Source organism: Camelus ferus, chromosome 10, assembly GCF_009834535.1.
Source record: "Camelus ferus isolate YT-003-E chromosome 10, BCGSAC_Cfer_1.0, whole genome shotgun sequence".
NCBI classification, from domain to species: Eukaryota; Metazoa; Chordata; class Mammalia; order Artiodactyla; family Camelidae; genus Camelus; species Camelus ferus.
In genome coordinates, this window is record NC_045705.1 from 58660282 (window position 1) to 58683050 (window position 22769).

The 22769-nt window shown below is 37.3% G+C and overlaps 1 protein-coding gene across 1 annotated transcript in view; it reads left to right on the forward strand.

Moving 5' to 3' along the window:
• Positions 1–7728: 7728 nt before the first annotated feature.
• The window catches only part of MRPL48 (mitochondrial ribosomal protein L48), a 41389-nt gene continuing 26348 nt past the window's right edge, over positions 7729–22769 (forward strand). The window contains exons 1-3 of the mRNA XM_006181595.2: positions 7729–7869; positions 15930–15982; positions 18566–18603. Of these exons, the coding sequence (XP_006181657.1) occupies positions 7849–7869; positions 15930–15982; positions 18566–18603 (112 nt within the window). The 5' untranslated portion in view covers positions 7729–7848. The remainder of the gene's footprint in view (positions 7870–15929; positions 15983–18565; positions 18604–22769) is intronic.

The window sequence follows — 22769 nt, forward strand, 5'->3', positions numbered from 1 at the left end:
GAGCATGATCTGGTGATCAGACAAACACGACTATAAATAACTATAATACAAATGATAAAGTCCATAAGGTTAGGTACAGAAAAGTAAGTTGAACAGAGTTATTAGTGTAGTAGAAGCTATGGGTATGTGAATAGGAGTGGTTGGAATGGTAAATCATAGGTAGATCATGAGAGTTGCAAATGCCAAAGAAAGGAGTGTGTTGTTAAATTGAAGGGCTATCAGTAGCTATTGAAGGGTTTTTTTTTTTAATGTTTTCTAAAACATAATCTCCATGATATGTATTTCAGGAAGGCAGCTTTTTAGAAATAAACTGGAATGGGATGAGACTGAAAACTGGTCGTTCAGTTAGAAACCAACGTAATAGTTCAGGTGAGAGACGATGAAAGTGGATCTTTGAAGTTGACGTGGAGGTAAAGAGGAAGCATTCAAACAAAGACATAGAGAGGATAATTGGAGATGAAGGTTAGAAGCTCATATTGCAGTAGGCCAAGGAAATGTTACTGTCTTCTGAGGAATTTGTTTCAAAATCGGCATCCACAACATGATTTTGTAAAATCTGCACTTGTGTTTCCTACCCCAAGCTGCCAGGGAGAAGAACTACACTAGAGGCTATGAGTAGTTTGCTAGAGTGAAATTACAGTTTTTCTGTTTCTGTTTTTCAGTACACATGTAATCATTGGAGCTTGGGTGGCAGCAGCACAAAGGGTTCATTTTCGTCTATAAGAATTTTTCTTATGTCAAGTAATGATATGAGCTATAATAGGTGGTTTAGTGCAGGCCAACCTGAAAGGGACAGGAAGAGGCCGGAGAGGATAGCCTCTCAGTTATCCAAGTACCCTAGTATCTTTTTGCTGGAGGAACTTTGTGCTGCTGATACTCTCCCAGTATCCCTGTGCTGGAGGCTGAGCTGGACCAACCTGAACCCAGGTTCTGGGCTTCTAGAAAGATTCTCAACTGAGTTGCACACCTACGTGCTCAGTGAGTGGTTCTTTGCATCGCTCTCTCCCTCCTTATGGGCTTTTCTAAGGTCCTGCTAACCACTTGAGCTTCCCTCTTGCAGCCTCTTTCATCATCCTTTCTCCCTCTCTCCTGGGTTAGGTAATCCCCACTCACTCAGCCCAGCCTTGCACAAGCAGAAAACTCCTGCTGAACTATAGGCTAGGGAATCAGAACCATTTCTTTCTGGCTTTTTAAAAGGTAGCCAACTTTTTCCTACCTCTGGCTTTTTTATCTTTTTTTTTTCCCTTTCAAGTATGATTTTCTTTGTACCAAAACCATACCAAAAAATAGAAGCCTAAGAGTCCTACTAAAGCTAAAATAGTTTTCAATTGGAGGTAGCTTAATGCATATATTTTCACTCAAGCTATAAACTAGAGCTATTTGACACCCCTGGGAAACTTTTTATAATAGATAGCACAGAATTATTCCTTTAAAGGAAGTTTAACCTGAGATCAAACATATTCTTTAGAGAGCCTCCCTTTCTTCTTTCTTGTTCCCTAAAGCTTTCTCTGATGTGGTTGTGCTGAGGGCTGGAATAGGAATTTTAAAAAGTTTTTAAAGACAGCTGGCTTGTAAAACTAAAGCCAGAAAGGCAAAGTTTCTCCATGCTTGTGTGTGTGTGTGTGTGTGTGTGTGTGTGTGTGTGTGTGTGTGTGTGTGTGTGTGTGTGGTGCAAGATCTGGAAAAAAATATAAAATCCATAATTACATCTGGGAACCTTTAAATATTTATTCATTCATTATTCAACATTTATTGGAGCTTCATCATGCCTTAATCTGTGCCAAATGTTGGGGATACAAAGAAAAATGAAGAATATTCCTTTAAGAATATGCTACACAGGACCAAGTAAAGATTAAGTGAACAAAGATTGGGAGACATCTGTCTTGAGAGGGAGGAGAAATTTACAAAACTGAAGAAGTTGGTGCTTCAGTGCTTCTAGCCTTCATTCTTATATGAGAAAAGACTAACTTCATGGTTATTTCCTCAGTTAAGTTGCTTCTGGCCCAAATTCATGTGTATTGTGTAAAAGCCAAATCACCAAGTGTAGGTTTAAGTTTTAGGGTTGGCAATGGGAGGATCTCAGAGCTTCTAGTTTGCTTTTGCTGTTGTTGACCATAAGAAGAGACTTCCAGAGCTAGAAATCCATTATTGTTACCCTCTTTTTGTCATGTACAAGTTGTTTAAGCTTAGGCAAGCCCCCTATTTTCTTCCCTATCCCTTAGGCAAGCCATCTGTCTTCAGTTCTGTTATCTATAAAGTGAGAAAGCATACCTGTCATCCTACCTTTGATAAAATTGCATAATGTTCACTTAGGTGGTTTGAAAAGTACAAAACAATAAACATGACAGTATCTGTTAATCTTTGAGGTGGAAAAAAAAAGGCTACTCCTTTAAAAATGCTCACAATCTAGTGGGAAAGATCTACAAGTGAACAAACAGTTACAATATAGTGTTGAGAGCATGAAATCTAGGCTGGGCAAATATAGTGGAGGGACTCCACCATTCCTGTGAAATGCGTGCAAGAAGCTAAATAGGAAAGGTAACATTTGATTTGTGTCTTGAAAGAGAAGTAGGAGTTTTCCAGGTCAATGAATAAAGAAAGGTCATTTCAGGAGAGGAAATTGCAGGTACAAAGACAGGAAGTGTGAGAGAATATATCATGATTGGAGAATTATAGGAATTTATTTTGACTGGAGAGTAATATTTGTGTTGAACAGGGTGGGAAATGAGGCTAGATAGATAGGAAAGTTCTAGGGAGTAGAGGACTTGGTATGTTGCATTCAGGAGTTTGGATTTGATCCTATAGGCTACTATAGGGAGCCAATAGCCTTATGTGGCTACTTACATTAAAATTAATTTAAATATTAAAGTTAATTAAAATTAAATGAAATTAAAATCCACTTCCTGGTTTGCATGAGTCACATTTCAACTGCTCAATTGCCACATGTGGTTGGTAGCTACCATATTGGACAGAGCAGATACAGAACATTTATGTATCTGTAGAAAGTTCTATTGGACAGCAGTGCTATAGGCAGGGTGTAGGGGAGCATTAAACATCTTTGGGCAGAGAAAGTGATATGGTCATATTTATGTTTATAAATATCACTCTGTTGTCAGCATTAAGAATGGCTTGGAGTAGTGGGGGATGGTATAGCTCAGTGGGAGATTACATGCTTAGCATGCACAAGGTCCTGGATTCAATCCCCAGTACCTCCGTTATAAACAAACAAACAAACCTAATTACCTCTCCCCAGCCAAAAAAAAAAGTCTTGGAGAAGAGGGAGAGAGAGATTTGTCAAATCATTTTAAAAGTGAAGTGATCACAAATTACTATTTGGTTACCTCTACCTTAGCCTTACTGTCTTAGCTGCCTCCCCACTATATCCACTCATCATAATGGCACAACTATTCAGATTTTAGGCTTAAAGGATTTACTTCAGGCAGCCTTTACAGGTGGTATTCAAATGTTCCACCCCTTTTCCTCTATTTCTCCCAATGAGGAGGTCAGGAGAGATTAGGTGAGCTTTAACCTAGTTCCTACTCTAGGTGGATGGCCAAGGAGCTTCTGGAAGATAAAGAGAGGGACAGCAGCAGGTCATATGCCTGGGAGAATGGGAAACTGGCTTATCTGCCACCTATTTGTAGACTGATAGTCAATACCCATCCCAGATTTAACTCAAAATATCCCTTACTGCCCGTATCTAATCAGTCAGCAATCTTGCCCATTGCACTTCCTTAACATCTTTCATACTGATTTTTCTCCACCTCTGTCAGTACCTTAATTATTCCCTTAGAGAACTTCCATGTTGATGAACATATGGAGATCTGGGGAGAGTAGTATGTCCAGAGAAAGCATGGCCTTTCATCATACGTTGTCCTATATGTCTCTTCCATCTAAATGGTCATCTGAATCCTTTATCATATCCTTTTAATAAACTGGGAATCCAGTTTAAAAATTCCTCCCTTAGTCTTCTGGCTGGATTCCCCGGCTCCATACTCTCCTCCATTCTTCACTCTTCACTGGCTCCTGACTGGTCAAAGCTTCCTCAGTCCTTTGGTCTGGAATCTAACAATTTGACTATTTTTCTGCCTCTCTAGTCTCTTTTCTCACCACTTTTTTTTTTCTATATCTACAGTTTAGCTAAACTTGAAGTTCCTCAAACATTCACCACTCCCCACTTTTCAAAACCACACTGAGTAAATGGCAGAGGCAGGATTAGATTCTATGCGTATTTTCCCATCTTTATACTGTGCCACTTGTGAAAATGCAGACAAGAGATGCCTTTGTAGAGACGGGTTAGAGGTAGGAGAAAAAAAGAGAAAGAAGAAGAGGAAGATTTTAATCAATTCATCAGATGCATATTACCATGGCCTAGGCACTGGACTAGATTTTGGAGACACAGAGACAAATCCTTTACCTTGGAAAGCTCATAATATATAAGAGGCAGGAGCCTTGGTACCTGAAAAGAGGCCTGTGTTGAGTTGTGTCTTGGTTTCCCCAAGGGAATTTTCAGTTTTAGAGGCTAGAGGAAAAATAAGTCAGAGAAGCTACAGAATAATGGATATGCGAGGATTTGTCACATCTGTGTGAAAGTGTCCTTCTGGGAAGTTCAGTAAGTTCATATTCCTTTATTACACATGACATCACCAACAGAGCTTGGCATTAATAATATAGATTCCAATACATCCTTGGATATTGCTAAAGTGTCTTTACATCCATATATGCTGATTTCACCTCCCTTTGGGTCCTTGATTCCTGATCTTTTAAAGTATTCTAGTTGTCTTGGGAATACTTGTACTTTGATTTGTAGAACTAATTGTCCCCTTTTTCTTCTTTTTCCCTCTTCCCTTCAGCTTCCTCCCTCCTCAGAGTGTATGACCGACACAGTCATGAGTCTGTATCTTACCAGATTGCTTTTACTTTGTTTAGACAAGGGAAAAACTCTCTGACCTAGCCAACCTGCCCTTTATGAAGCCTACAGTTGCAGTCCTATAGAGCAGAAGGAGCACAGATGCTAGAATCAGTCAGCTCATCATTTACAGTGTGACTTATGTTAACTAGATAACTTCTTCATGCCTCTGTTCCTCAGGTATGAAATGGGTGTAATGATCCCCAGCTACTCAGGATTACTGGGAGGATTGAATGAATCCATATAACTGTGAAGATCTGACTGGGCACAAACTAAGAACTTGAAGTGTTTTGGTTTTTTTTTTTTTTTTCCTATTTAAAAATTCAATTCTAAAATCCGAACAGCTTTTAGATACCAGTCACTGTGGTGGAAGAGATGTGACTTGTCTGCTATTTCTCCAGGAAAATTAACATAGTTTACACACAATTCTGCTATTTCATCTGCCATACTATGTATTCATTATTTGTTACTTTCTCTTTCCCATGTTTGATTGCGAGTTCCTCAAGGACTAAAAGCCTGATTATTTCATTCCAGCACCTGGCACAAGATGTGGAGATTTTACTTCTAACCTCGATTTAAAAGCTGAATGACCCAAAGTGAATTTTTTGACATTCAATTGCCTCATAATAATTGTTAATAACTATTTTTTATTTGAGTGGCCACTATGTGCAATGCATTATGCTCAGTGCATCACTCACCTGTGAGTTTGTCTCTTTAGACAGTCTCTTAGCAACTCTTCCCCATGGGGGTTAAGGGCTACCATTGGGGGACATAGATTTAACTACATAGCCCTTTGTAGTTCCTTGTAATTTCATCATGGGGAGGACTGATAAAGCAATAGAATAAGTTATCTTGGCAGGGTTTCTGACAACACAGCCAAATTTCTGTTACTGAAGACCCATTCATATTTACCAGATTTTACACATTTTCCTTGCTAAGAATAAAATAATAATAACAAAATGGTAGCAGCAGCAATAATAACAGCAACAATAAAAATAACTGCATATTTATTTCACTTGATGTTGACTTTGTGACAGAGTTTATATACAGTTTTATGTGTATATTTCTGTAACTGAAATTCCTCATTGCTTTATAATTGTCTGTTTACTACTTGGCCTCCCTACTAATCTCTATGAGCCACTTAAAAATTGTTTATATTTATGGTGTAAAATATGATAATTTAACATACATATATCTAGTGAAATGATTACTACAACCAAGCTAGTTAACATATCATCTCCTCATATAGTTGGCTTTGTGATGAGAGTACCTGAAGTCTACCATCTTAGTATATTTCCAGTATTCAATGTAGTAATATTAACTATAGTCATCATGCTGTACATTAGATCTCTAAATTTATTCATCCTGCATAAGTAGAACTTTGTAAAATTTGAGTAACATCTCATCTCTCCCCTTCCTCCCAATGCCCCAGTTTCTGGTAACTACCATTCTGTAATCTGCTTCTGTGAGTTTGACTATTTTACATTCCACATATAAGTGAGATCATGGACTATGTGTTTTTCTGAGCCTGGCTTACTTCATTTAGCATAAGGTCCTCCAGGTTCACCCATGCTGTCACAAACGACAGGATTTCCTTCTTTTTAAAGGCTGTTGTAATATTATATTATACATACACTGTTTATACTGTTTTCCATAGGAGCTGTACCAATTTACATCCCCACCAAAGGTGTACAAGCTTTCCCTTTTCTCCACATTCTTGGCAATACTTGCTATCTTTTGTCTTTTTGGTAATAGCCATTCTAACAGGTGTGAGGTGATTTCTCTTTGTGGTTTTGTTTTATGTTTCTCTGATGATTAGTGATGTTGAGCATCTTATCATATACCTGTTGCCCATTTTATGTTTTCTTTTGAGAAATGTCTTTTCAGATCTTTTGCCAAATTTTAAATCGGGTTACTTCTTTTCTTGCTATCAAGTTGAGTTCCTTATGTATTTTGGATATTACCAAGTGCATTATCAAGTGTATGATTTGCAAACATTTTCTTCCAGTCTGTAGATTGTATCTTCACTCTGTTGATTGTGTCCTTTACTACGCAAAAGACTTTTAGTTTAATGCGATCCTCTATGAACCACTTAAAGCAGGGGACCATGTGATATTCATATCTGTGTTCCCAAGGTTCAATCAAAGGACTGGCACAAAGTCATGCTAAGTAAATGATTGACGTATGTAAAATAAGTAAATTAATGTGTGCAGTGACATTATCTCATGTGAGAAGGGGTATGTCAGAGGAAGAATACTGCATAAACAAGACTGAGTTTAAAACAACTCTGCCTCGGTTGACCCCAGATACGTCTCCTAATCTCTTGAAATACCCTTATATGTAAAATCGAGTGATAATATCTAACAGGTTTATAATGAGGAATAAATTAAGCTATGCCCTGAGTGTAATGCACTGTGCATAGGGGCCACTCAGGAAAAAAATAGTTATTATCAATTATTATGAGGCAACTGAATGTCAGAAAGGCTCGCTTAGGGTCACTCAGTTTTTAAATAGAGGTTAGAAGTCAGAGCTCCATGTCTTGTGCTAGACGCTAGAAAGAATTAATCAGAGGATTTCAGTCCCTGAGGAATTCGCAAACGTGGGAGAAAGTAACAAATAATGAATACACAGTGTGGCATTTAAAATAGCAGAATTGTGTGTAAAGTAGTGGGGCAACACTGAGATGGCAATTAATTCTGCCCGCAGAAATGACAGTGAAGGTGACACTTGAGCTATAGTGAGGGCAGAGTCTGAGGGGATTTCTAGACACTGAGTCTCAGAAGCTGCCGGAACCAACGTGCTGCGGGAGTTGAGTCTCGGTCGGATATTGTTCCTGGACCGGATCGAGTCCGTTCCGTCAGTGTTTTCAAACGTTCAGGGGACGCGCCTTCTTGGGCAGATCTTCGCTGGCATAATTACAGGCCGCGCAGCAGCAAGAGATGAACGGAGCTCTGGGAAAGGTAACGTAGGTTCCACGCACGCTGGGCGCAGGGGAGGTGGTGAGGAGAGCAGAGCTGGGAGGTGGCCGCGGGGCTATCACGCCGCTGCAAACATCCGGGTAAGAGGCTTGAGCGAGAACAAGGCTCTTCCCGGCAGCACGTGCGGCGCCTTGTAGTCAGAGCGTTGAACTCCCCTGTCTCCGCCCGGGGCCGACTCGGCTGCGCTAACCCGAGCGCCACACCCCCACCGCGCTACCCTCGCGGTCCATTGGTCTGGAAAGAGATGAGCCCCGCAATGGGAATCATTACAGGATAGATCTTAATAACATATATGACCTTGAATAGGTCATTTTATTTTTGCTTTAAGTCATCAACTTTCAGAATTTTTTTTAAGAATGCTGTTTTAACTTGCTGAACATTTTGGGAATTTGAGGCTGCTTGGCGACAGGGAAGAGTAATAATAAACTACATTTTTACTTACAAAACCAGAGTTAAGTGACTACAGTAAAACCGCATGAGCCACTATCTGGCCAAAACAGTAGGGCAGAATGCAAGAGTAAAGTCAGTTAAAAAAGGAGCCTGGAAGGGAACAGTGGCATCAGACTCAGATGGGCCCTATATGCCATTGTATCTTTAGGTGATGGCCTAATGACAGATTTCCATGGACTTTTCAGGAATCTAGAATGGCCAAAACCAGTATTCTTTGAAAACTGATCTCTCTCTTTCAGCATTCCTCAGATCAAATCTCTTAGACCAGGAGCATGGAGCTTCCAATCTGACCATCTTTAACAATTAACTTTTGAAACTTTGATTTTTTTTTTTTTTTTCTGTTATCCTTTCACCAGGTCTAGCCAAATTCTCACAGTCTGGCTAAGGTGAACAACATTGAGTTATTTCATTAAGGATGAAGTGAGGTTTGAGACCTTAAGGAAACAAACCTAGAGATATTCAGGGACTGCCCCTAAAGTAATTACTAGTACTTACTTTATTTGCCAAATGCTGAATTCCTAATCCTTGATCTTGTGGAGCTTTCTCACTTGGAATGCCCTCACCTTTTCTACCACCTGTCCAAATGCCCCATCATTCAAGGCCCAGCTCAGCTCTCATCTTTTCCTTACAACCTTTCAGACCATTCTAGCCAAAATGCTTGGTTATTTTTTGAACTGTTAGCTGGTATTATCTTCTGGCACCTAATCATATGCAGTCCTGTGACCATACTTTCTCAGTCTGTCTGGAAGTGTTAGTTAATACTTTACATTTATATTATTTATAAGAAAAATACATGGAATTTTCATCAGACCTGTGTTCTATCTCTTGCTAGCTATGTGACCTTAGGCAGGTTTTTGACCTCTCTGTGCTTCACTATCTTACCTGTAAAATGCAGATGACAATGCCTATCATGCAGAGTTGTTTTGAAGATTATAGAAGGTAATGTAAGGTAGGAGTATTTTGTAAGTGTGAAGGACTATACAAATAGGAATATCAATGTTATTCTACAGTTAATAAAGTGCTTTCATTTGCATAATTTCATTTGATCTTCATGATATTATGAGATAATCCTGGCAGACACAACAGATGAGGAGATGGAAGCTACTGGTACAATGTCTAATACATAGTAAGTTCTCAAATATGCCACCGAATGCCTGAATCAATGAATGCCTTACTTAGGTCAACAGTCTCTTAAGTCATGGTACTGAGACTGGAGCCTGGATTTTCTACCCCTCCTAAGACTCTACTGCCTTTCCTTTTTTTATTTTTTACATCTCCCTAATTTGATAATAATCTTGGTTTTCCTCATCTGTGAAATGAGGAATGAAAACCTCCCTTGACCTTCCCAGTTGTCAGTCCTTCCCTTCTTTGTAACCTATATAACTCATTATACTGATCTCATACTGCAATGTAATAAGTAATTTGTATATCTATTTTCCTCATTAGAGAAACTTGAAATATATTCCAAATCTTGTAGTAACCTATAATGGAAAAGAATATGAAAATGAATATATATGTATATGTATGACTGAAACATTATGCTGTATACCACATATTGACACAACACCATAAACTGACTACACTTCAGGTAAAAATAAATAAATAAAGCAAACAAAAAATAAAATTGGAAAAAAAAAAAAAGAAAAAGTTGAGGGTAGGGAGGTTAATTTTCTTCATGTCTGTATGTACCCAGCCTATGGTGTACTTGGCTGATAATAAATACTTGATAAATATTAAATGAATAAGTGAATGAACAAATGTTGGCACTATATGGTAGGTACATAGTAGATCTGGGACTAGAACTTCAAACTTTTAGCTCAGTGCTCTTTTCTTGGGACCCTAAGAAGTTACTAGCTTATAATCATCTCAAGTTTTAGATGAGTGAGAAGCTCACCTTTACTGGAATAAAACTGGTGGAATCACATATCTCTTTGGATCAACAGAAGTTGTAAAGCCATGTAGATCTGATTAAGACAGTAATGCTGATAGTCATCAGACCCCAGAAAACATATTAATTGCTCAAGATAGCAGAATGGTATCTGTGGAAGTCAGAATGCACAGGGAATGGGTAGTAAGTCATCTGCTGAGTCACTTTGCACAGAAACTAGGTGGTCCTGGAGTGTCAAGCTCAGATCTGGTTGTCGTGCACCCTGAGATTACCATTCTTTTCTCAGGGATTACCATATTGTTGAACCACAGGGAAATGGTTAAGGGATAGATGGTGATCACAAAAGGTATGCCAGCCTTACCAGCCCTTAAGGAGCAATCTTGGGGACTGACTTCATAGTAAGGTGTTTTCAAGAGAAAACATTGAAGGCCAAGGTGGAGCAGAGTTCATATGAACAAAAAGCAGCGAGGATTGAAGCAAATGACAAACCAACAGACATGAATTAAGAAGATATAAAAAGATATGAAATAGGAAGACACAAATTTTAGAGTGCCTAGACAGGCAGGAAGTCCAAAAGTCCAGGAAAATGATAAAGAAGTTGGCTATTTCCTGCTCACTGCTAGATCTGAAGGACAGGGCTATTTTTCTATTTTGTACCTTCAGCACTGTCACACACTAAGGTACATGTTATTTAATAAATAAGGAGCTGAACAATCACCATTATTATCATTGCTGCTGTGAATTTGACTATTAACAATGTGCCTTGCACTTGTTAAGTCCTTTTCATATGTTATCTGATTTAATCCTATCAACAACTCTATGAGGTAAATATCTTTATAACCTCTTTAGAGGTAAGGAAATAAAGTTTGGAGAGATTTATTAATTGTATCAGCAAATATTTGTTGAGCATCTGCTGTGTTCCAGAGAATATGCTAGATGCTGGGATATAGCAATTTCCTGTCTTTGTGGAGCTTATATTTCTAGCAAAAGAGACAGACTAATTAAACATATAACTACTTAACTAATTGTGATAAATGCCACAAAAGAAAGATTTTGTGTGCTATATGTGTATGTAACAGCAGGATTCAAGTAAGTCTGAGCAGTCATGAATATTTTCTTGAGGATGTTACATGACTAAGGCTTAAAGAATGATAGAATTTAGATGGGGAGAATATGTGCAAAGGCCCTAAAATGAGAATATGGTTTGAGTTCCAGAGGACCTAGAGAAAATTGGAAGGGAGAGAAGCAATGGGTCTTGGATTGAGGGAGAGAATGCAGAGAAGTATGGGGATGAGAGTTGGGGAGACAGTAGGGGATTGGACTTACATTTCAGTGACCATAGGTATTCTGAAACAGAACTTAGGCCTGGGGGAAGTCAGGGAATTGGGCCTAACAGAGCTCACCGTTGCCTAGAAGTGTCATCTGGCAGTTATGTTGTGAAGTCAGATATTTATTTCATTTTTTAAAAAGTTGAGATATAATTCACATACCATGATATTCACCCTTTTAAAGTGAACAATTCAGTGGTTTTCAGGGTCTTCAGAGTTGTTCAGCCATCACCACTATCTAATTCCAGAACATTTTCATCCCTCCAAGAAGAAGCCCTGTACCCATAAGCAGTCACTCCTCATTCCTCCCTCTACTCACCCCCTCGTAATCATTAATCTACTTTCTGTCTCTATGGATTTGTCTGTTCTTATGATTTCATATAAATGAAATCATACAGTATGTGAGGCCAAGTATTTCTTCAGTGAGTTGCCAAAGATCATACAGCTGGTAAAATGGAGGTGCTGACATTAGAACTCAGGTCCGTTGGAATCTATAACCTGTGTTCCTAACTGCCATAAAGACTCAGTGCAAAGCCAGACTTTGATAGTCAATGTATTAAACATATTCAGAGGAGAATGGAATGGCCAAAGGAAAAAACTGCAAACAAAAGCAATTTTGAAAGAACTTAGGAAAAGGTCAGCTAGACCACAAGCTAAGTCACTAGCTAGTTGTATCAGACACTGAGCTTTGGTTTCCTCACAGTAAAATGGAGGTAGAAATATCTACTTCACAGAATGGTTGTGAGAATTAGAGGAAATGATGTTTGGCATATAGCAGGTGCTCAACAAATGGTAGGGTTATTGAGGCTATTATTCCTAGTACTGATATTAAATTGATATTATTCTTTTGGGAGCTAGCATGGCAGAATGGAAAACATGGTCTTTGGATTCAGTCAGACTTGGGTTGGAATTCTTAACCAAATCTGTAACTTTGGGCAATTTACATAAGCCTCTGTTTCCCCTCTATAAAATAGAGGCAATTATCTCAATGCCTCTGACAGAGGATTGGTGTAAAGATGAATGGAAATTGTACATGCAAAGTGCTTAGCACAAAGAATGTACTCAATAAGTGATACTATACTACAATGCTATTTTAAGTAATGTTTGTTAATATACAAATATATTCTGTTAATATTAATAAAACAGCTCTCAGTTGCTTGCCTCACCGGCCCCTTTCCCATTGCTGTCACCACCCACCCCAGGGCTTTGGTGTCTGAAGCTACTCACACACTATAGATTTTGCCCTGTAACTTCAGTTCTTAAGTAGCTGTGTAGTCCTTTCCCGGTTCCTGCCTCCCGAGCTCATGGGACAAGTATTTTTGTAACCCACTGCAGTAGCTGTGTCCTCATTCATTCATTCACTAGCGTCACCAGCCTTCTCTTCCATTTACTTCAGAGCTCAAGCCACTCTTCATTTGCTGACTGGAGGAGGGAATATTTGTGGATACAGTCCCAAAATAGATTACTTTTGTCTTGATAAATAATGCCAAGGATTGCAGGGGAGAGGAAGCACACTTCCCAGAGCTGAAAGGGAGAGTTCACGCCACAATTTGAATGTCTTCCAGAAAGTTGTCAACCCTTAAGCCTTGCTTTTAGATAATTAAGTCCATAGCTATTGTAAAGACTCAGAAATCTGAAAAATTAAAGTGAGGAAAAAATCAGTCTCATCTAGATCCTTCTTCTCATCCAATACCTCTTCTGTATGAAGTGACCCATTTAAGAATATATACTGTTCACTCTGATTTCTATTCTGTTAGTCATGGTTGATAGATCTTGGGCCTGGAGGGACCTCAGAGTCATCTGCTCTAACTCCAGAGAGGGGAAAATAACTAGCCAAGGTATAGTGACTGGTGGTGGGGGAGCTGGCTAGAGCTTCTATCTCCTGGGGTTCCCAGTTTCCTACTCTGTCTTTTATGCTGACCGATATTAGGTTAAGCCTATTGTACACATATTTTACAAAGTCTTTTAGTATCTGATTTAATTGTGATTTTTAGGATCATCTATGTACTTTGCCCTTCCTTCTATCTATTCATATCCTTCCCAACTTTTGTGACCTCACATTCTCTGGGATATATTTCCTAAATTTGGTCAATTTGCCCCCCTGATTTCCTAAGCACTAACACATTGATTTATGGGAGAGAGGGTGTAGAATGGTAGGAAAATTATAGGCTTTGGAGTTAGAGAAATCTAAGATCCTATGCTTGTTCTGATAGTAGCTGTTTGACTTTGGGTAAATTACTTAATCTTAGTTTCCTCAACTGTAAAATGGGATAATAATACTTATCCCATAAGGGAATTATGATTTAGACACATGGTAGGTACTCAACAAAATAAATATGGGTAGTAAATTGTAGCAATGATTATCACTCATTCTTTTGTTTCTTTGTTTCTTTCTTTCTATCATTTCTTTCTAATTATTTATTTACTAAAACCACCTTGATTGTCTACAGTGTACCAGAGAGGAAGATGATGCAACCTTTGCCCCTGAAGATCTCTTGGTTTAGCATAGGGGTCTATGGGTGATGTTAAGAGTTGCAGTGACTCTGTTAAAGGAGAGTGGCTAACTTTTGTATATCCCTGTCTATATGTATTTATCTGGGGAGAAAGTTCATGACTTTGGCAGATTCTCAGCAATATTTGTAACACCCCTAAAGCCGAGAACTTCTCCTGGCCATCAACACCTAGATTCCCTGCCAGAGATGCTTGTTGTTTGTACCACCTTTTTGACTTTATCATATAATGCATGTGGTAATGCTTTGCTGTTTGATACAAATGTATGTCCATACCTCCAGCCCTTAGAACTCCTATAGGATGGGGATTGTGCTTACATTTTTTTAAACAGCTTTATATAATTCATATACTGTACAATTCACCCATTTAAAGAATAAAATTCAACAGTTTTTAGTATATTCAGAGTTGTGCAAGCATGGACTACAGTCCATTTTAGAACATTTTCATCACCCCAAAAAGAAACCCTATATCTTTTAGTTGTCATCCCCAGCTCCCCAGACCCCCCAGCCCTAGGTAATCACTAGTCTTTCCTCCTCTATAGGTTTTGCCTGTTCCTTTGGCATGTTTCCAGTTCGTCCATGCTGTTACATTTTGTTTTTATATTCCCTTTAATATTCAGCATAGTAGTTGACCCATAAGAGGCTTTTTAAAAATAAATTTCATTTTAGAATAGTTTTAGAATTACAGAAAAGTTGCAAAGATAGTACAAAGAATTCCCAAATACCTCATATCCAGTTTTCCCTAGTATTATCTTACATTAGTATGGTACATTTTTCATAATTAATGAACTGATATTGATATATTATTATTAACTAAAATCCTTACTTATTCGTATTTCTTTCTTTTTTTTTTTAAGCTAATGTGCTTTTTCTGTTCTAGGATCCCATCCAGGATATTATATTGCATTTAGACTCATGTGTCCTTATGCTCCTCTTGTTTATGACAGGTCTTCAGGACTTCCCTCTGTTTTTGATGGCTTTTACACATAATAGGCTTTTTACACATTCATGTTAAAGGAACTGAAATTGTTACCCATCATGGACAGGATTTTCCCTTTATGCTGTGGGACCTTAAGGATATTTAGTGTTTGTTACCTAGTTACTTTATAAAAAGATCTCTAAGTTAATACTTCTTTAGTAAAGCTGTACCACTGATCTCTTGAGTGAATGCCAGTAGGGCAGAGTGAGATTGAAGAAACTGGGTTGTTGGGGGGAAAGCTTAAAGAGGGAAGCTGCCACTGTATCTGGCTCCTCTCATTATTGTTCTGTTCATGTTGGTGGTATTATTATTATTATTATTATTATTATTATTATTATTATTATTATTATTATTATTATTATTATTATTATTATTATTGGCAGTGTGCTGTAATAGAGGCATAGCCTTTGGAATGAAACAGTCCTCTTAGCCACTTATTAGCTATAATTTCTTGGAACATAATTTCTGTGGGCTTCAGTTGCCTCACCTGTAAAATTGCTTTGCAGTGTTTTGAGAATTAGGGAAGAGTTCAGAACACCCCTTGCATAGTGCCCATGCTTGGTACATGCATAATAGTTGTTGATAGATATTAGAAGAAGTAAATCAGATGGGAAATAGGGTTTGTTTGGTTTTTTTTTTTTTTAAAGCAGCTGAAAAAGGGGCTGCTGTTTTTCAAACATTTTCTGTAGTGGGTAGAATAGGAAAGATGACCTTGGTTTGCTTGCATATTTGGTATTAACTGTAGGACAGCTTCTTTGCTAGACAAAAGCCTTTGGATCCATTTTGGTTTGTGTACTGTGGGTTTCTAGCCTTTTTGTCAAGAGGTACTTGGAGATTTGTGAATGCTTAATGCTTAAGGTTGTTCTAACATGGCTGTTTTGCCATAGGTGCTGTGTCTGAGGAACAATACCATTTTTCAGCAAGCCTTTTCCCTCTTAAGGTAAGGATATTAATAACAGTAATTAAATACAGCTAATATTTGCATTCTGCTAGGTAGTCGCACAGCATTTTTCTTTCATCATCTCCACTTGTGTATTTTCTAAGCGTCTCAAGCATTATCTCCTCTGCCATTTTACTCCTTCCCCATTCTCAGTAAATGAGAACTGTGTTCATCTAGTTGCTCAGGACAAATTCCTTGGAGTTATCCTTGACACTGTTGTTTCTCTCACTGTACATCCAATTCTTAAACAAATTCTGTCAGCTTTGCTGTTGAAATATATATGGAATCACACTGTTTCTCACCTCGCTTCAGGTCTCATGCTTTCAGTTTTGCTAAACTGCTGGGGACGAGCTCTTCATCCTTTCTACGTTACTATCTTCATTCCGCTCATAACTGGTCTCCCTGCTTTTACTTTTGTCTTCTAGCCTTCACACTAAAACCAGAGTGATTTTTTTAAAGTCAGGTTAGTCACATCACTTCTGTCTCTCAGAACTCTCCAATGGTATCCCATCTCATGCAAAATAAAATCTACAATCCTTATCATGGCCTACAAGGCTTTACATAATCTGTTCCCTCATTGTATACTACTACTTATTCAGCTTTAGCCACAATGGCTACCTCTCTTTTTCTTGATGATCTAAGTATTCTACCACCCCAGGATCTTTGCACATTCTTCCCTCAGATATCTATATGACTTGTCCCCTTTATTCAAGTTCGTGTCCAAATTTCATCTTATCAGAAAGGCCTTTCCTGACTACCCGATGTAAAATAGCTCCCCACTGTCAATCTCTGCCCCCTTATCTTGCTATTTTTCTTCATAGCAGGTAATACCATCTGATACCATGTATACATATGTTATTGTTTGTCTTCCCTGCCAACCTACTAGAATATAGCATCATGTGGATAATGACTTTGTTAATTTTGTTTACTGCTCTATCCCTAGGGCCTAGAATGGTGTCTTGCACATAGATAGACATTAAATTAATATTTGTTTAATGAATGAATATATCATCATGGTGACCTAGTAAAACAGGTGATGTCATCTCAATTTTATACATAAAAAACTGAGGTCCAGAGAGGTTAATCGATTGCTCTAAGATGACACAGCTGATATGAGCTAAAGTTAGGATTCAAACCTTAAATTTTTTTTTCACTGTTCTGCATATACAGTATGCTACTTCCTATTGTTTTTCTCTAGATAGTAATGAACTTGGTAGTTTAATTATTTCTCTATTTTACAGATTTTCACTGACTATCTTATGTGTGGCAGCCACATGATGTAACACAGTGAATTGTATATCTTCCTGGACCACATGGCACTCATGAGCCTGGATGATTTCTTTAATCCTTTATATTTATTGAAGCCTTTCTCCTCTTATTCCTTTCCATCTTAATCTATTTTTCTGTCATTAATCAATCAGCTATTCAATAAGCATTTACTATGGCACCATGCTAGGCATTTTATATGTCCTCTCTAATCTTCCAAAAATACTACAGAATGAATATAAATATTGTCATTCTACAAAAGAGGAAACTGGCTCAGAGAGTTTAAGATATTTTCAGTCCCATGAAGTTATATAATTATCTGCATTTTAAAAATGAGATAGGTATATATAACAACTTGCCTAAGGTCACAGTTTTGAAATGGTGGAGTCAGCCCTTAATCATAGATCTGTTTGTCTCTAACTTGTTCCACAATTCAGTTTCAAAGCCTCTCAGAATGCTGAACTAAAATACTCTAATTACTTAGTTAGCCAAACAGCCATATTATTCTCCTCCATGTTCTTGGCTTCTGTATCCAGTCTGGCTCTCACTGCTGTCCCTTCCTCTCCATCCTCCCTGAGCGTGTTCTAATAATACAAGGCTACTGCAAGAACCGCTTCACTGGTTCTCTTGCCTCAGTCTCCTTTCTTCCCATTCATTGCTCACCTGCTGCAGGGTTAACTTTCTAAAACTGAAAATTGATCATATCACTCTCATGCTTAAATTCTGCCAGCACCTTCCCACTGCCTATGCAGAGTAAAGACCAAACTCCTTAGCACAGTGGATGCGATCTTCATAACCTGGCCCCTGATTACCTCTTTTACCCTGTCCCCTTCCCTGCTGCTTAAGTGCCACTCACATCCACCTTCTCGCTGTTCCCCAGGTGTGCCACTTCCATATTTCTGCCTAGAATGCTTTTCCTGTAAGGTTAAATAATCAAGACAAGTTCTTCATTTTTAAAAACTCAGCTCAAATAGTTTCGCCTTCCTGGTGGAAATGACCACATTTTCCTTGGTATGCCACCAAATCTTGTACATATTTTTGTTCTGGATCAGCACTATATCGTGGCTCACATTGTTTACATATCTCTCTTCCAGCTAGACCATAGAGACATTTTACTTACTTTTGCATCCTCAGGACCTAACACATTGTGTGGCACATAGTTGGTACTTAATAATGTTTATGGAAAGAGAGGAAGGAAAGAATAAGGAAATATGTAGCATTGGCATATCCTTAATGAGAAGCATACAGGTTTTGGTAGCTGTGCAAATAAAATGTGGCTGTCTAATTATATTCAACATACTGTCTCCCTCTTTTTAGGTTCAGAACTTCAGGAGAGAATCCCATCTGTTCTGCAGGTGAGCAATTATGTCCTGATGTAGTCTTCCTGATGTAAGTGACCCTTATCACTCTATCATAATTTTGTCTAGGAAGATGCCTAACTTATCTTTGAGAAGAGTGGCTGGGACCAAATCCTTACCGCTCATGTGGAATAGTACAATGGATGAGAACATAAAGTGGTTAACAGCAAGAGCTCTGTAGTAAGTTTGGATTCCAACTCTACCACATACCCTTCTGTGACCTTTAACTGTTCTCCGTAGCGTGGCTTCCTCACTTTAAAAAATGAGAATTATAGTACAAACTACAGTGAATTATTTGAAGATTCAATGAGATAAAACATGTAAAGTACTCAAAAAAGGTAGCTATTATTATTATTATTGCTACTATTCCAGATCTGCCTTTCATGTCCATCATCTACCAGGCTAAGGCTTTTCTTACAGTATTTTATCCAAAATGAATGTCCATTCAATCTGATTAATTCCATGAATCTCAATCTGTTTCAACCCTATTACTTGTTATTTTTCTCTTAGTTGCACTTTTAATTTTGAAAGATATAAAAATTATTTTAAAATTTTAAAGGTGATTTGTCAAATCCATATTTGGCAATTATTAACATTTTATTGGACTTTTTTTTTTTCTTGTATATGAAAAATAAGGATTTTTTTCAAGACCCTTTTATTTCCTAGTCTTGGTCTCATCCCTTACCCTATAACCAGAGACAGAGTTCATTTTGAATCCATGTATTTTCTGAGGAAGGTTTTTAAAAATGTATTAAAATTATCAACTATTAAAAATTTTAAATGCATGCATATGGTAGAAATAAACTGTACAAAAGAGCGTGTAATGAAAAGTTGAATTTTCTCCTATTTCCCAGTCTTGCTTCCCAGCAGTATGCCCTGATAGCAGTTTCTTTTTATTTTCCTCCCCTTGGTTAGGGGGTAATCAGATAATTAGGTTTATTTATTTATTTAATGGAGGTACTGGGGATTGAACCCAGGACTTCATGCATTCTAAGCCTGCACTTTACCACTGAACTATACCCTCCCCCTGATAGTTTCTTATGTATTTTTCAGGAAAGTTTAATGCATATATGAACATATATATTATGTGTGTGCATGACTCTATCTTAATGCTGGATATTTAGGTTGTTTTTAGTTTTTGCTATTTCAAAAAATGCTGCAGCAACCATTTTTATACATCTTTATAAACTTGTTCCCATATATTTGTAAGATAAATTCCTGGAATTAAAATTGCTGAGTTAATGGATTGTAAATTGAAAATTTTGGTAAGGCTTGTAAGATTGCCTTTCAGAGAAGTTGTATTAATTTACATTTCTATTTTCTCCTCAAAACTGGGTTTTACAAAACATCTTATTATTTTGCTGTGAAAATTATGTCACATTTTAATTTTCATTTCTTGAAAAAGTTTGTCATCTTTTCATATTGTTTTGGCCATTTGTTTTTCTTTTCTTGTGAACTGCCTGTTTATATTTTTGCCTATTTTTTTTTGGATTGTTTGCTTTTTCATTTTTGATTGGTAAGAACTTTTTATATAGTTTTTATGTAGTAAAGAAATTAGCATTTTTCTATCATATATGCTTTGTATTATTTAAAGTTATCTATCCCTTGACTTTTGTGCTTGTGTTTTTTACTGGGTAGAAGTTTAAAAGTTTTATATAGCTAAGTTTATTAATCTTTGATTTCTAGATTTTGCTTCATGCTTAGAAAGCTTAGAAAGATCTTCTCTACTCCAAGATTATTTTTAAAAATCCTTCATAAAAAATTTTTTTTTAATCCTTCATACTATCTTCTGATATTTTTTTTTTCCTTTAAATATGTGGTCCATCTGGAATTAGCAGTGGGTAGGGATGCAGTTTTTTTCCCCCAAATAGGTAGGCAGTTGTTTCAACATTTATTGAAACATCCATCTTTTCCTATAGGTTTGAGAATGTCACCTTTATCATATATTAAGTTTCCAGATAGATCTAGACTGTGTTTTAACTTTGTATTATTTCACTGATCTGTCTATATATTTGATATCAGTACCAAGCTGTTTTAATACTATTGGTTACTATAGTTTTGTAGTATATTTTAATATCTGATATCTAACTAATTCTGAGGTAGTTTTTTGTTTTGTTTTTAAAGCTGGATCAAATAGGGCATGTTAAATGCTGTTGAAAAAAGATTCTTTTGAGAAGAGGGGTAGGGGATAATAGCAATTTACTCAGTTTCCTGATTGGAGAAATTTAAGTTTTCTTCAAAATTTTGCAGCATAAACAACATGATGATAAACATCCTTGTACATTAGGACCTGTGGCCTTGTGTGATTATTTACATAGGATACATTTCTAAAAGTGGAATTTTTAGGTCAAAGGAAATGCACATTTTTAAAGCTATTGATATGTATTACTAAATTGCTCTTCAGAAAGATTGCACCGTTTTGTACTTTTTTTGGTATTTCAGAATCCCTGATTATATAGTCATCAACATTAAATTTTTTTTTTTAGTATTTGCTAATATCATAAGCTAAAAATTTCTGACCCTTGTATTGTAATTTGTATGACTTTGGTTACTAGTTGGTTGAACATATTTTCATATATTTACTGGCCATGTATCCTTTCCTTTATCCATTTTTCAGTTGTAGTCAGGGAATCTCAATGCCTAGAAGGCTCCAAGACCCAGGGTAACTAACTCACTAATGTCAGCATGCCAAGGTAATTCTCTTTGAAAGGACACAGCTTTGTTGGCATTTTTCATGGGTCTTTGAGATATCTTTAAAGTCAGAAGTTTCAAAATTGAATTATAATAGTGTTCAGAAAAGAAAAGTAGGAAGCAGTGCCTTGTTCTTTTTTATCCATTGTATTCTCATGTGGGCCAGTTGCTCTCCCTAAGGGATGGGCCTGATAGTAGTGATTATCTTTTTCTTACTGATTTAAATATACAGGGAGAGGTAGAAGTAAAAGATATAAAGAGGTCTAAGGAGGTTAAATGAAGGGAACTCAGACTCCTGACATTATAGTATGAGCAAAAAACATGGAGTCAGCAAAACATGGTACATTCAAGTCCAAGAAGTTCAGTGTAATCAGAAAAACTGAAAGAAGTTTGAAAAGAGATTTTGAAAAAAGTAGGTAGCTGCCAGGCCTAAATCATTGCAGATTGTCTTGGTAAAATATCTCTAGAACTTAAAAACAAAACAAAACAACACTTAGCACATACTGTTTGCCAGGTGTTGGGGTATATCTGCCCTTAGGAACTTGTAGCCTATTGAATGGAGAAGATATCCTTTAATTAGATTCTTGGCTGGGGTTACCCCAATTTTTTCCTCTTTCTTTCTTGCATATCCCTGCTTGAAATATTTGTTCTAATTTTTGAAGGAGAAATAATTAAAGTTCTTTATCCCCATCCTGGATTGATGGGTTGAGCTCCCAGTTTAGTAAACAGGGACACTGAAGGACAGTTGGCTCTGGCATATGTAAAGGAAAGGGAAGAATTGTGGGAGAATTCAGTACCTGATTACATTCTGTAATGGTGCTAATTGAAAGATTTTCAAAGATTCCTTTTGAAAATCCTGGGATTTTGTCTCTTCTGTGAAAAGAGTTGCCTTTTCTCTCAGGACGCTGCAATGTTAATATGACAGCAGGAAACCAGCTTGAAGACACAAGCAGGGGGAAAAATTCATTTGAACTTTGCGGAAATCAGAGGCTTTCAAAGTTGTAAATTTTATAATTAAAACAACTGGCTAATTAAGCAGTTTAACCACTGGTAATTTGACCAAAACCTTTCATTTAAAGGGGAAAATGCTTGGTTTAACAGTCGTCTGAACCAGCCTTTTAATTAACCAGCTGCTCCAATTATAGGAATTGCCCCAAACTGAATTTGAAAATGCCTCCTTGCCAAGGAATTCCAGTAAATGACAGGCTGAGGCAAGCATTAGTGGCATTTTCACCTAAGATGTGTCATTATCTCAAAGATAACTTTTGATTCTGCTATTTGAAACCCTGGTGGGTGATTGAGTTTCTGTGTACTTAAAGATGGTGACTGGCATCTGAGTTGTTTTTTTAACTTACAGAAAATATTTTACTATATAATGGAGGCACGGGAGAGCTATAACCATAAAGTAAACTCTTGATGATGTTTGTAAATTTAGGGCAGCACAGAGACATTGACCTTGGAGGCTGTGAAGG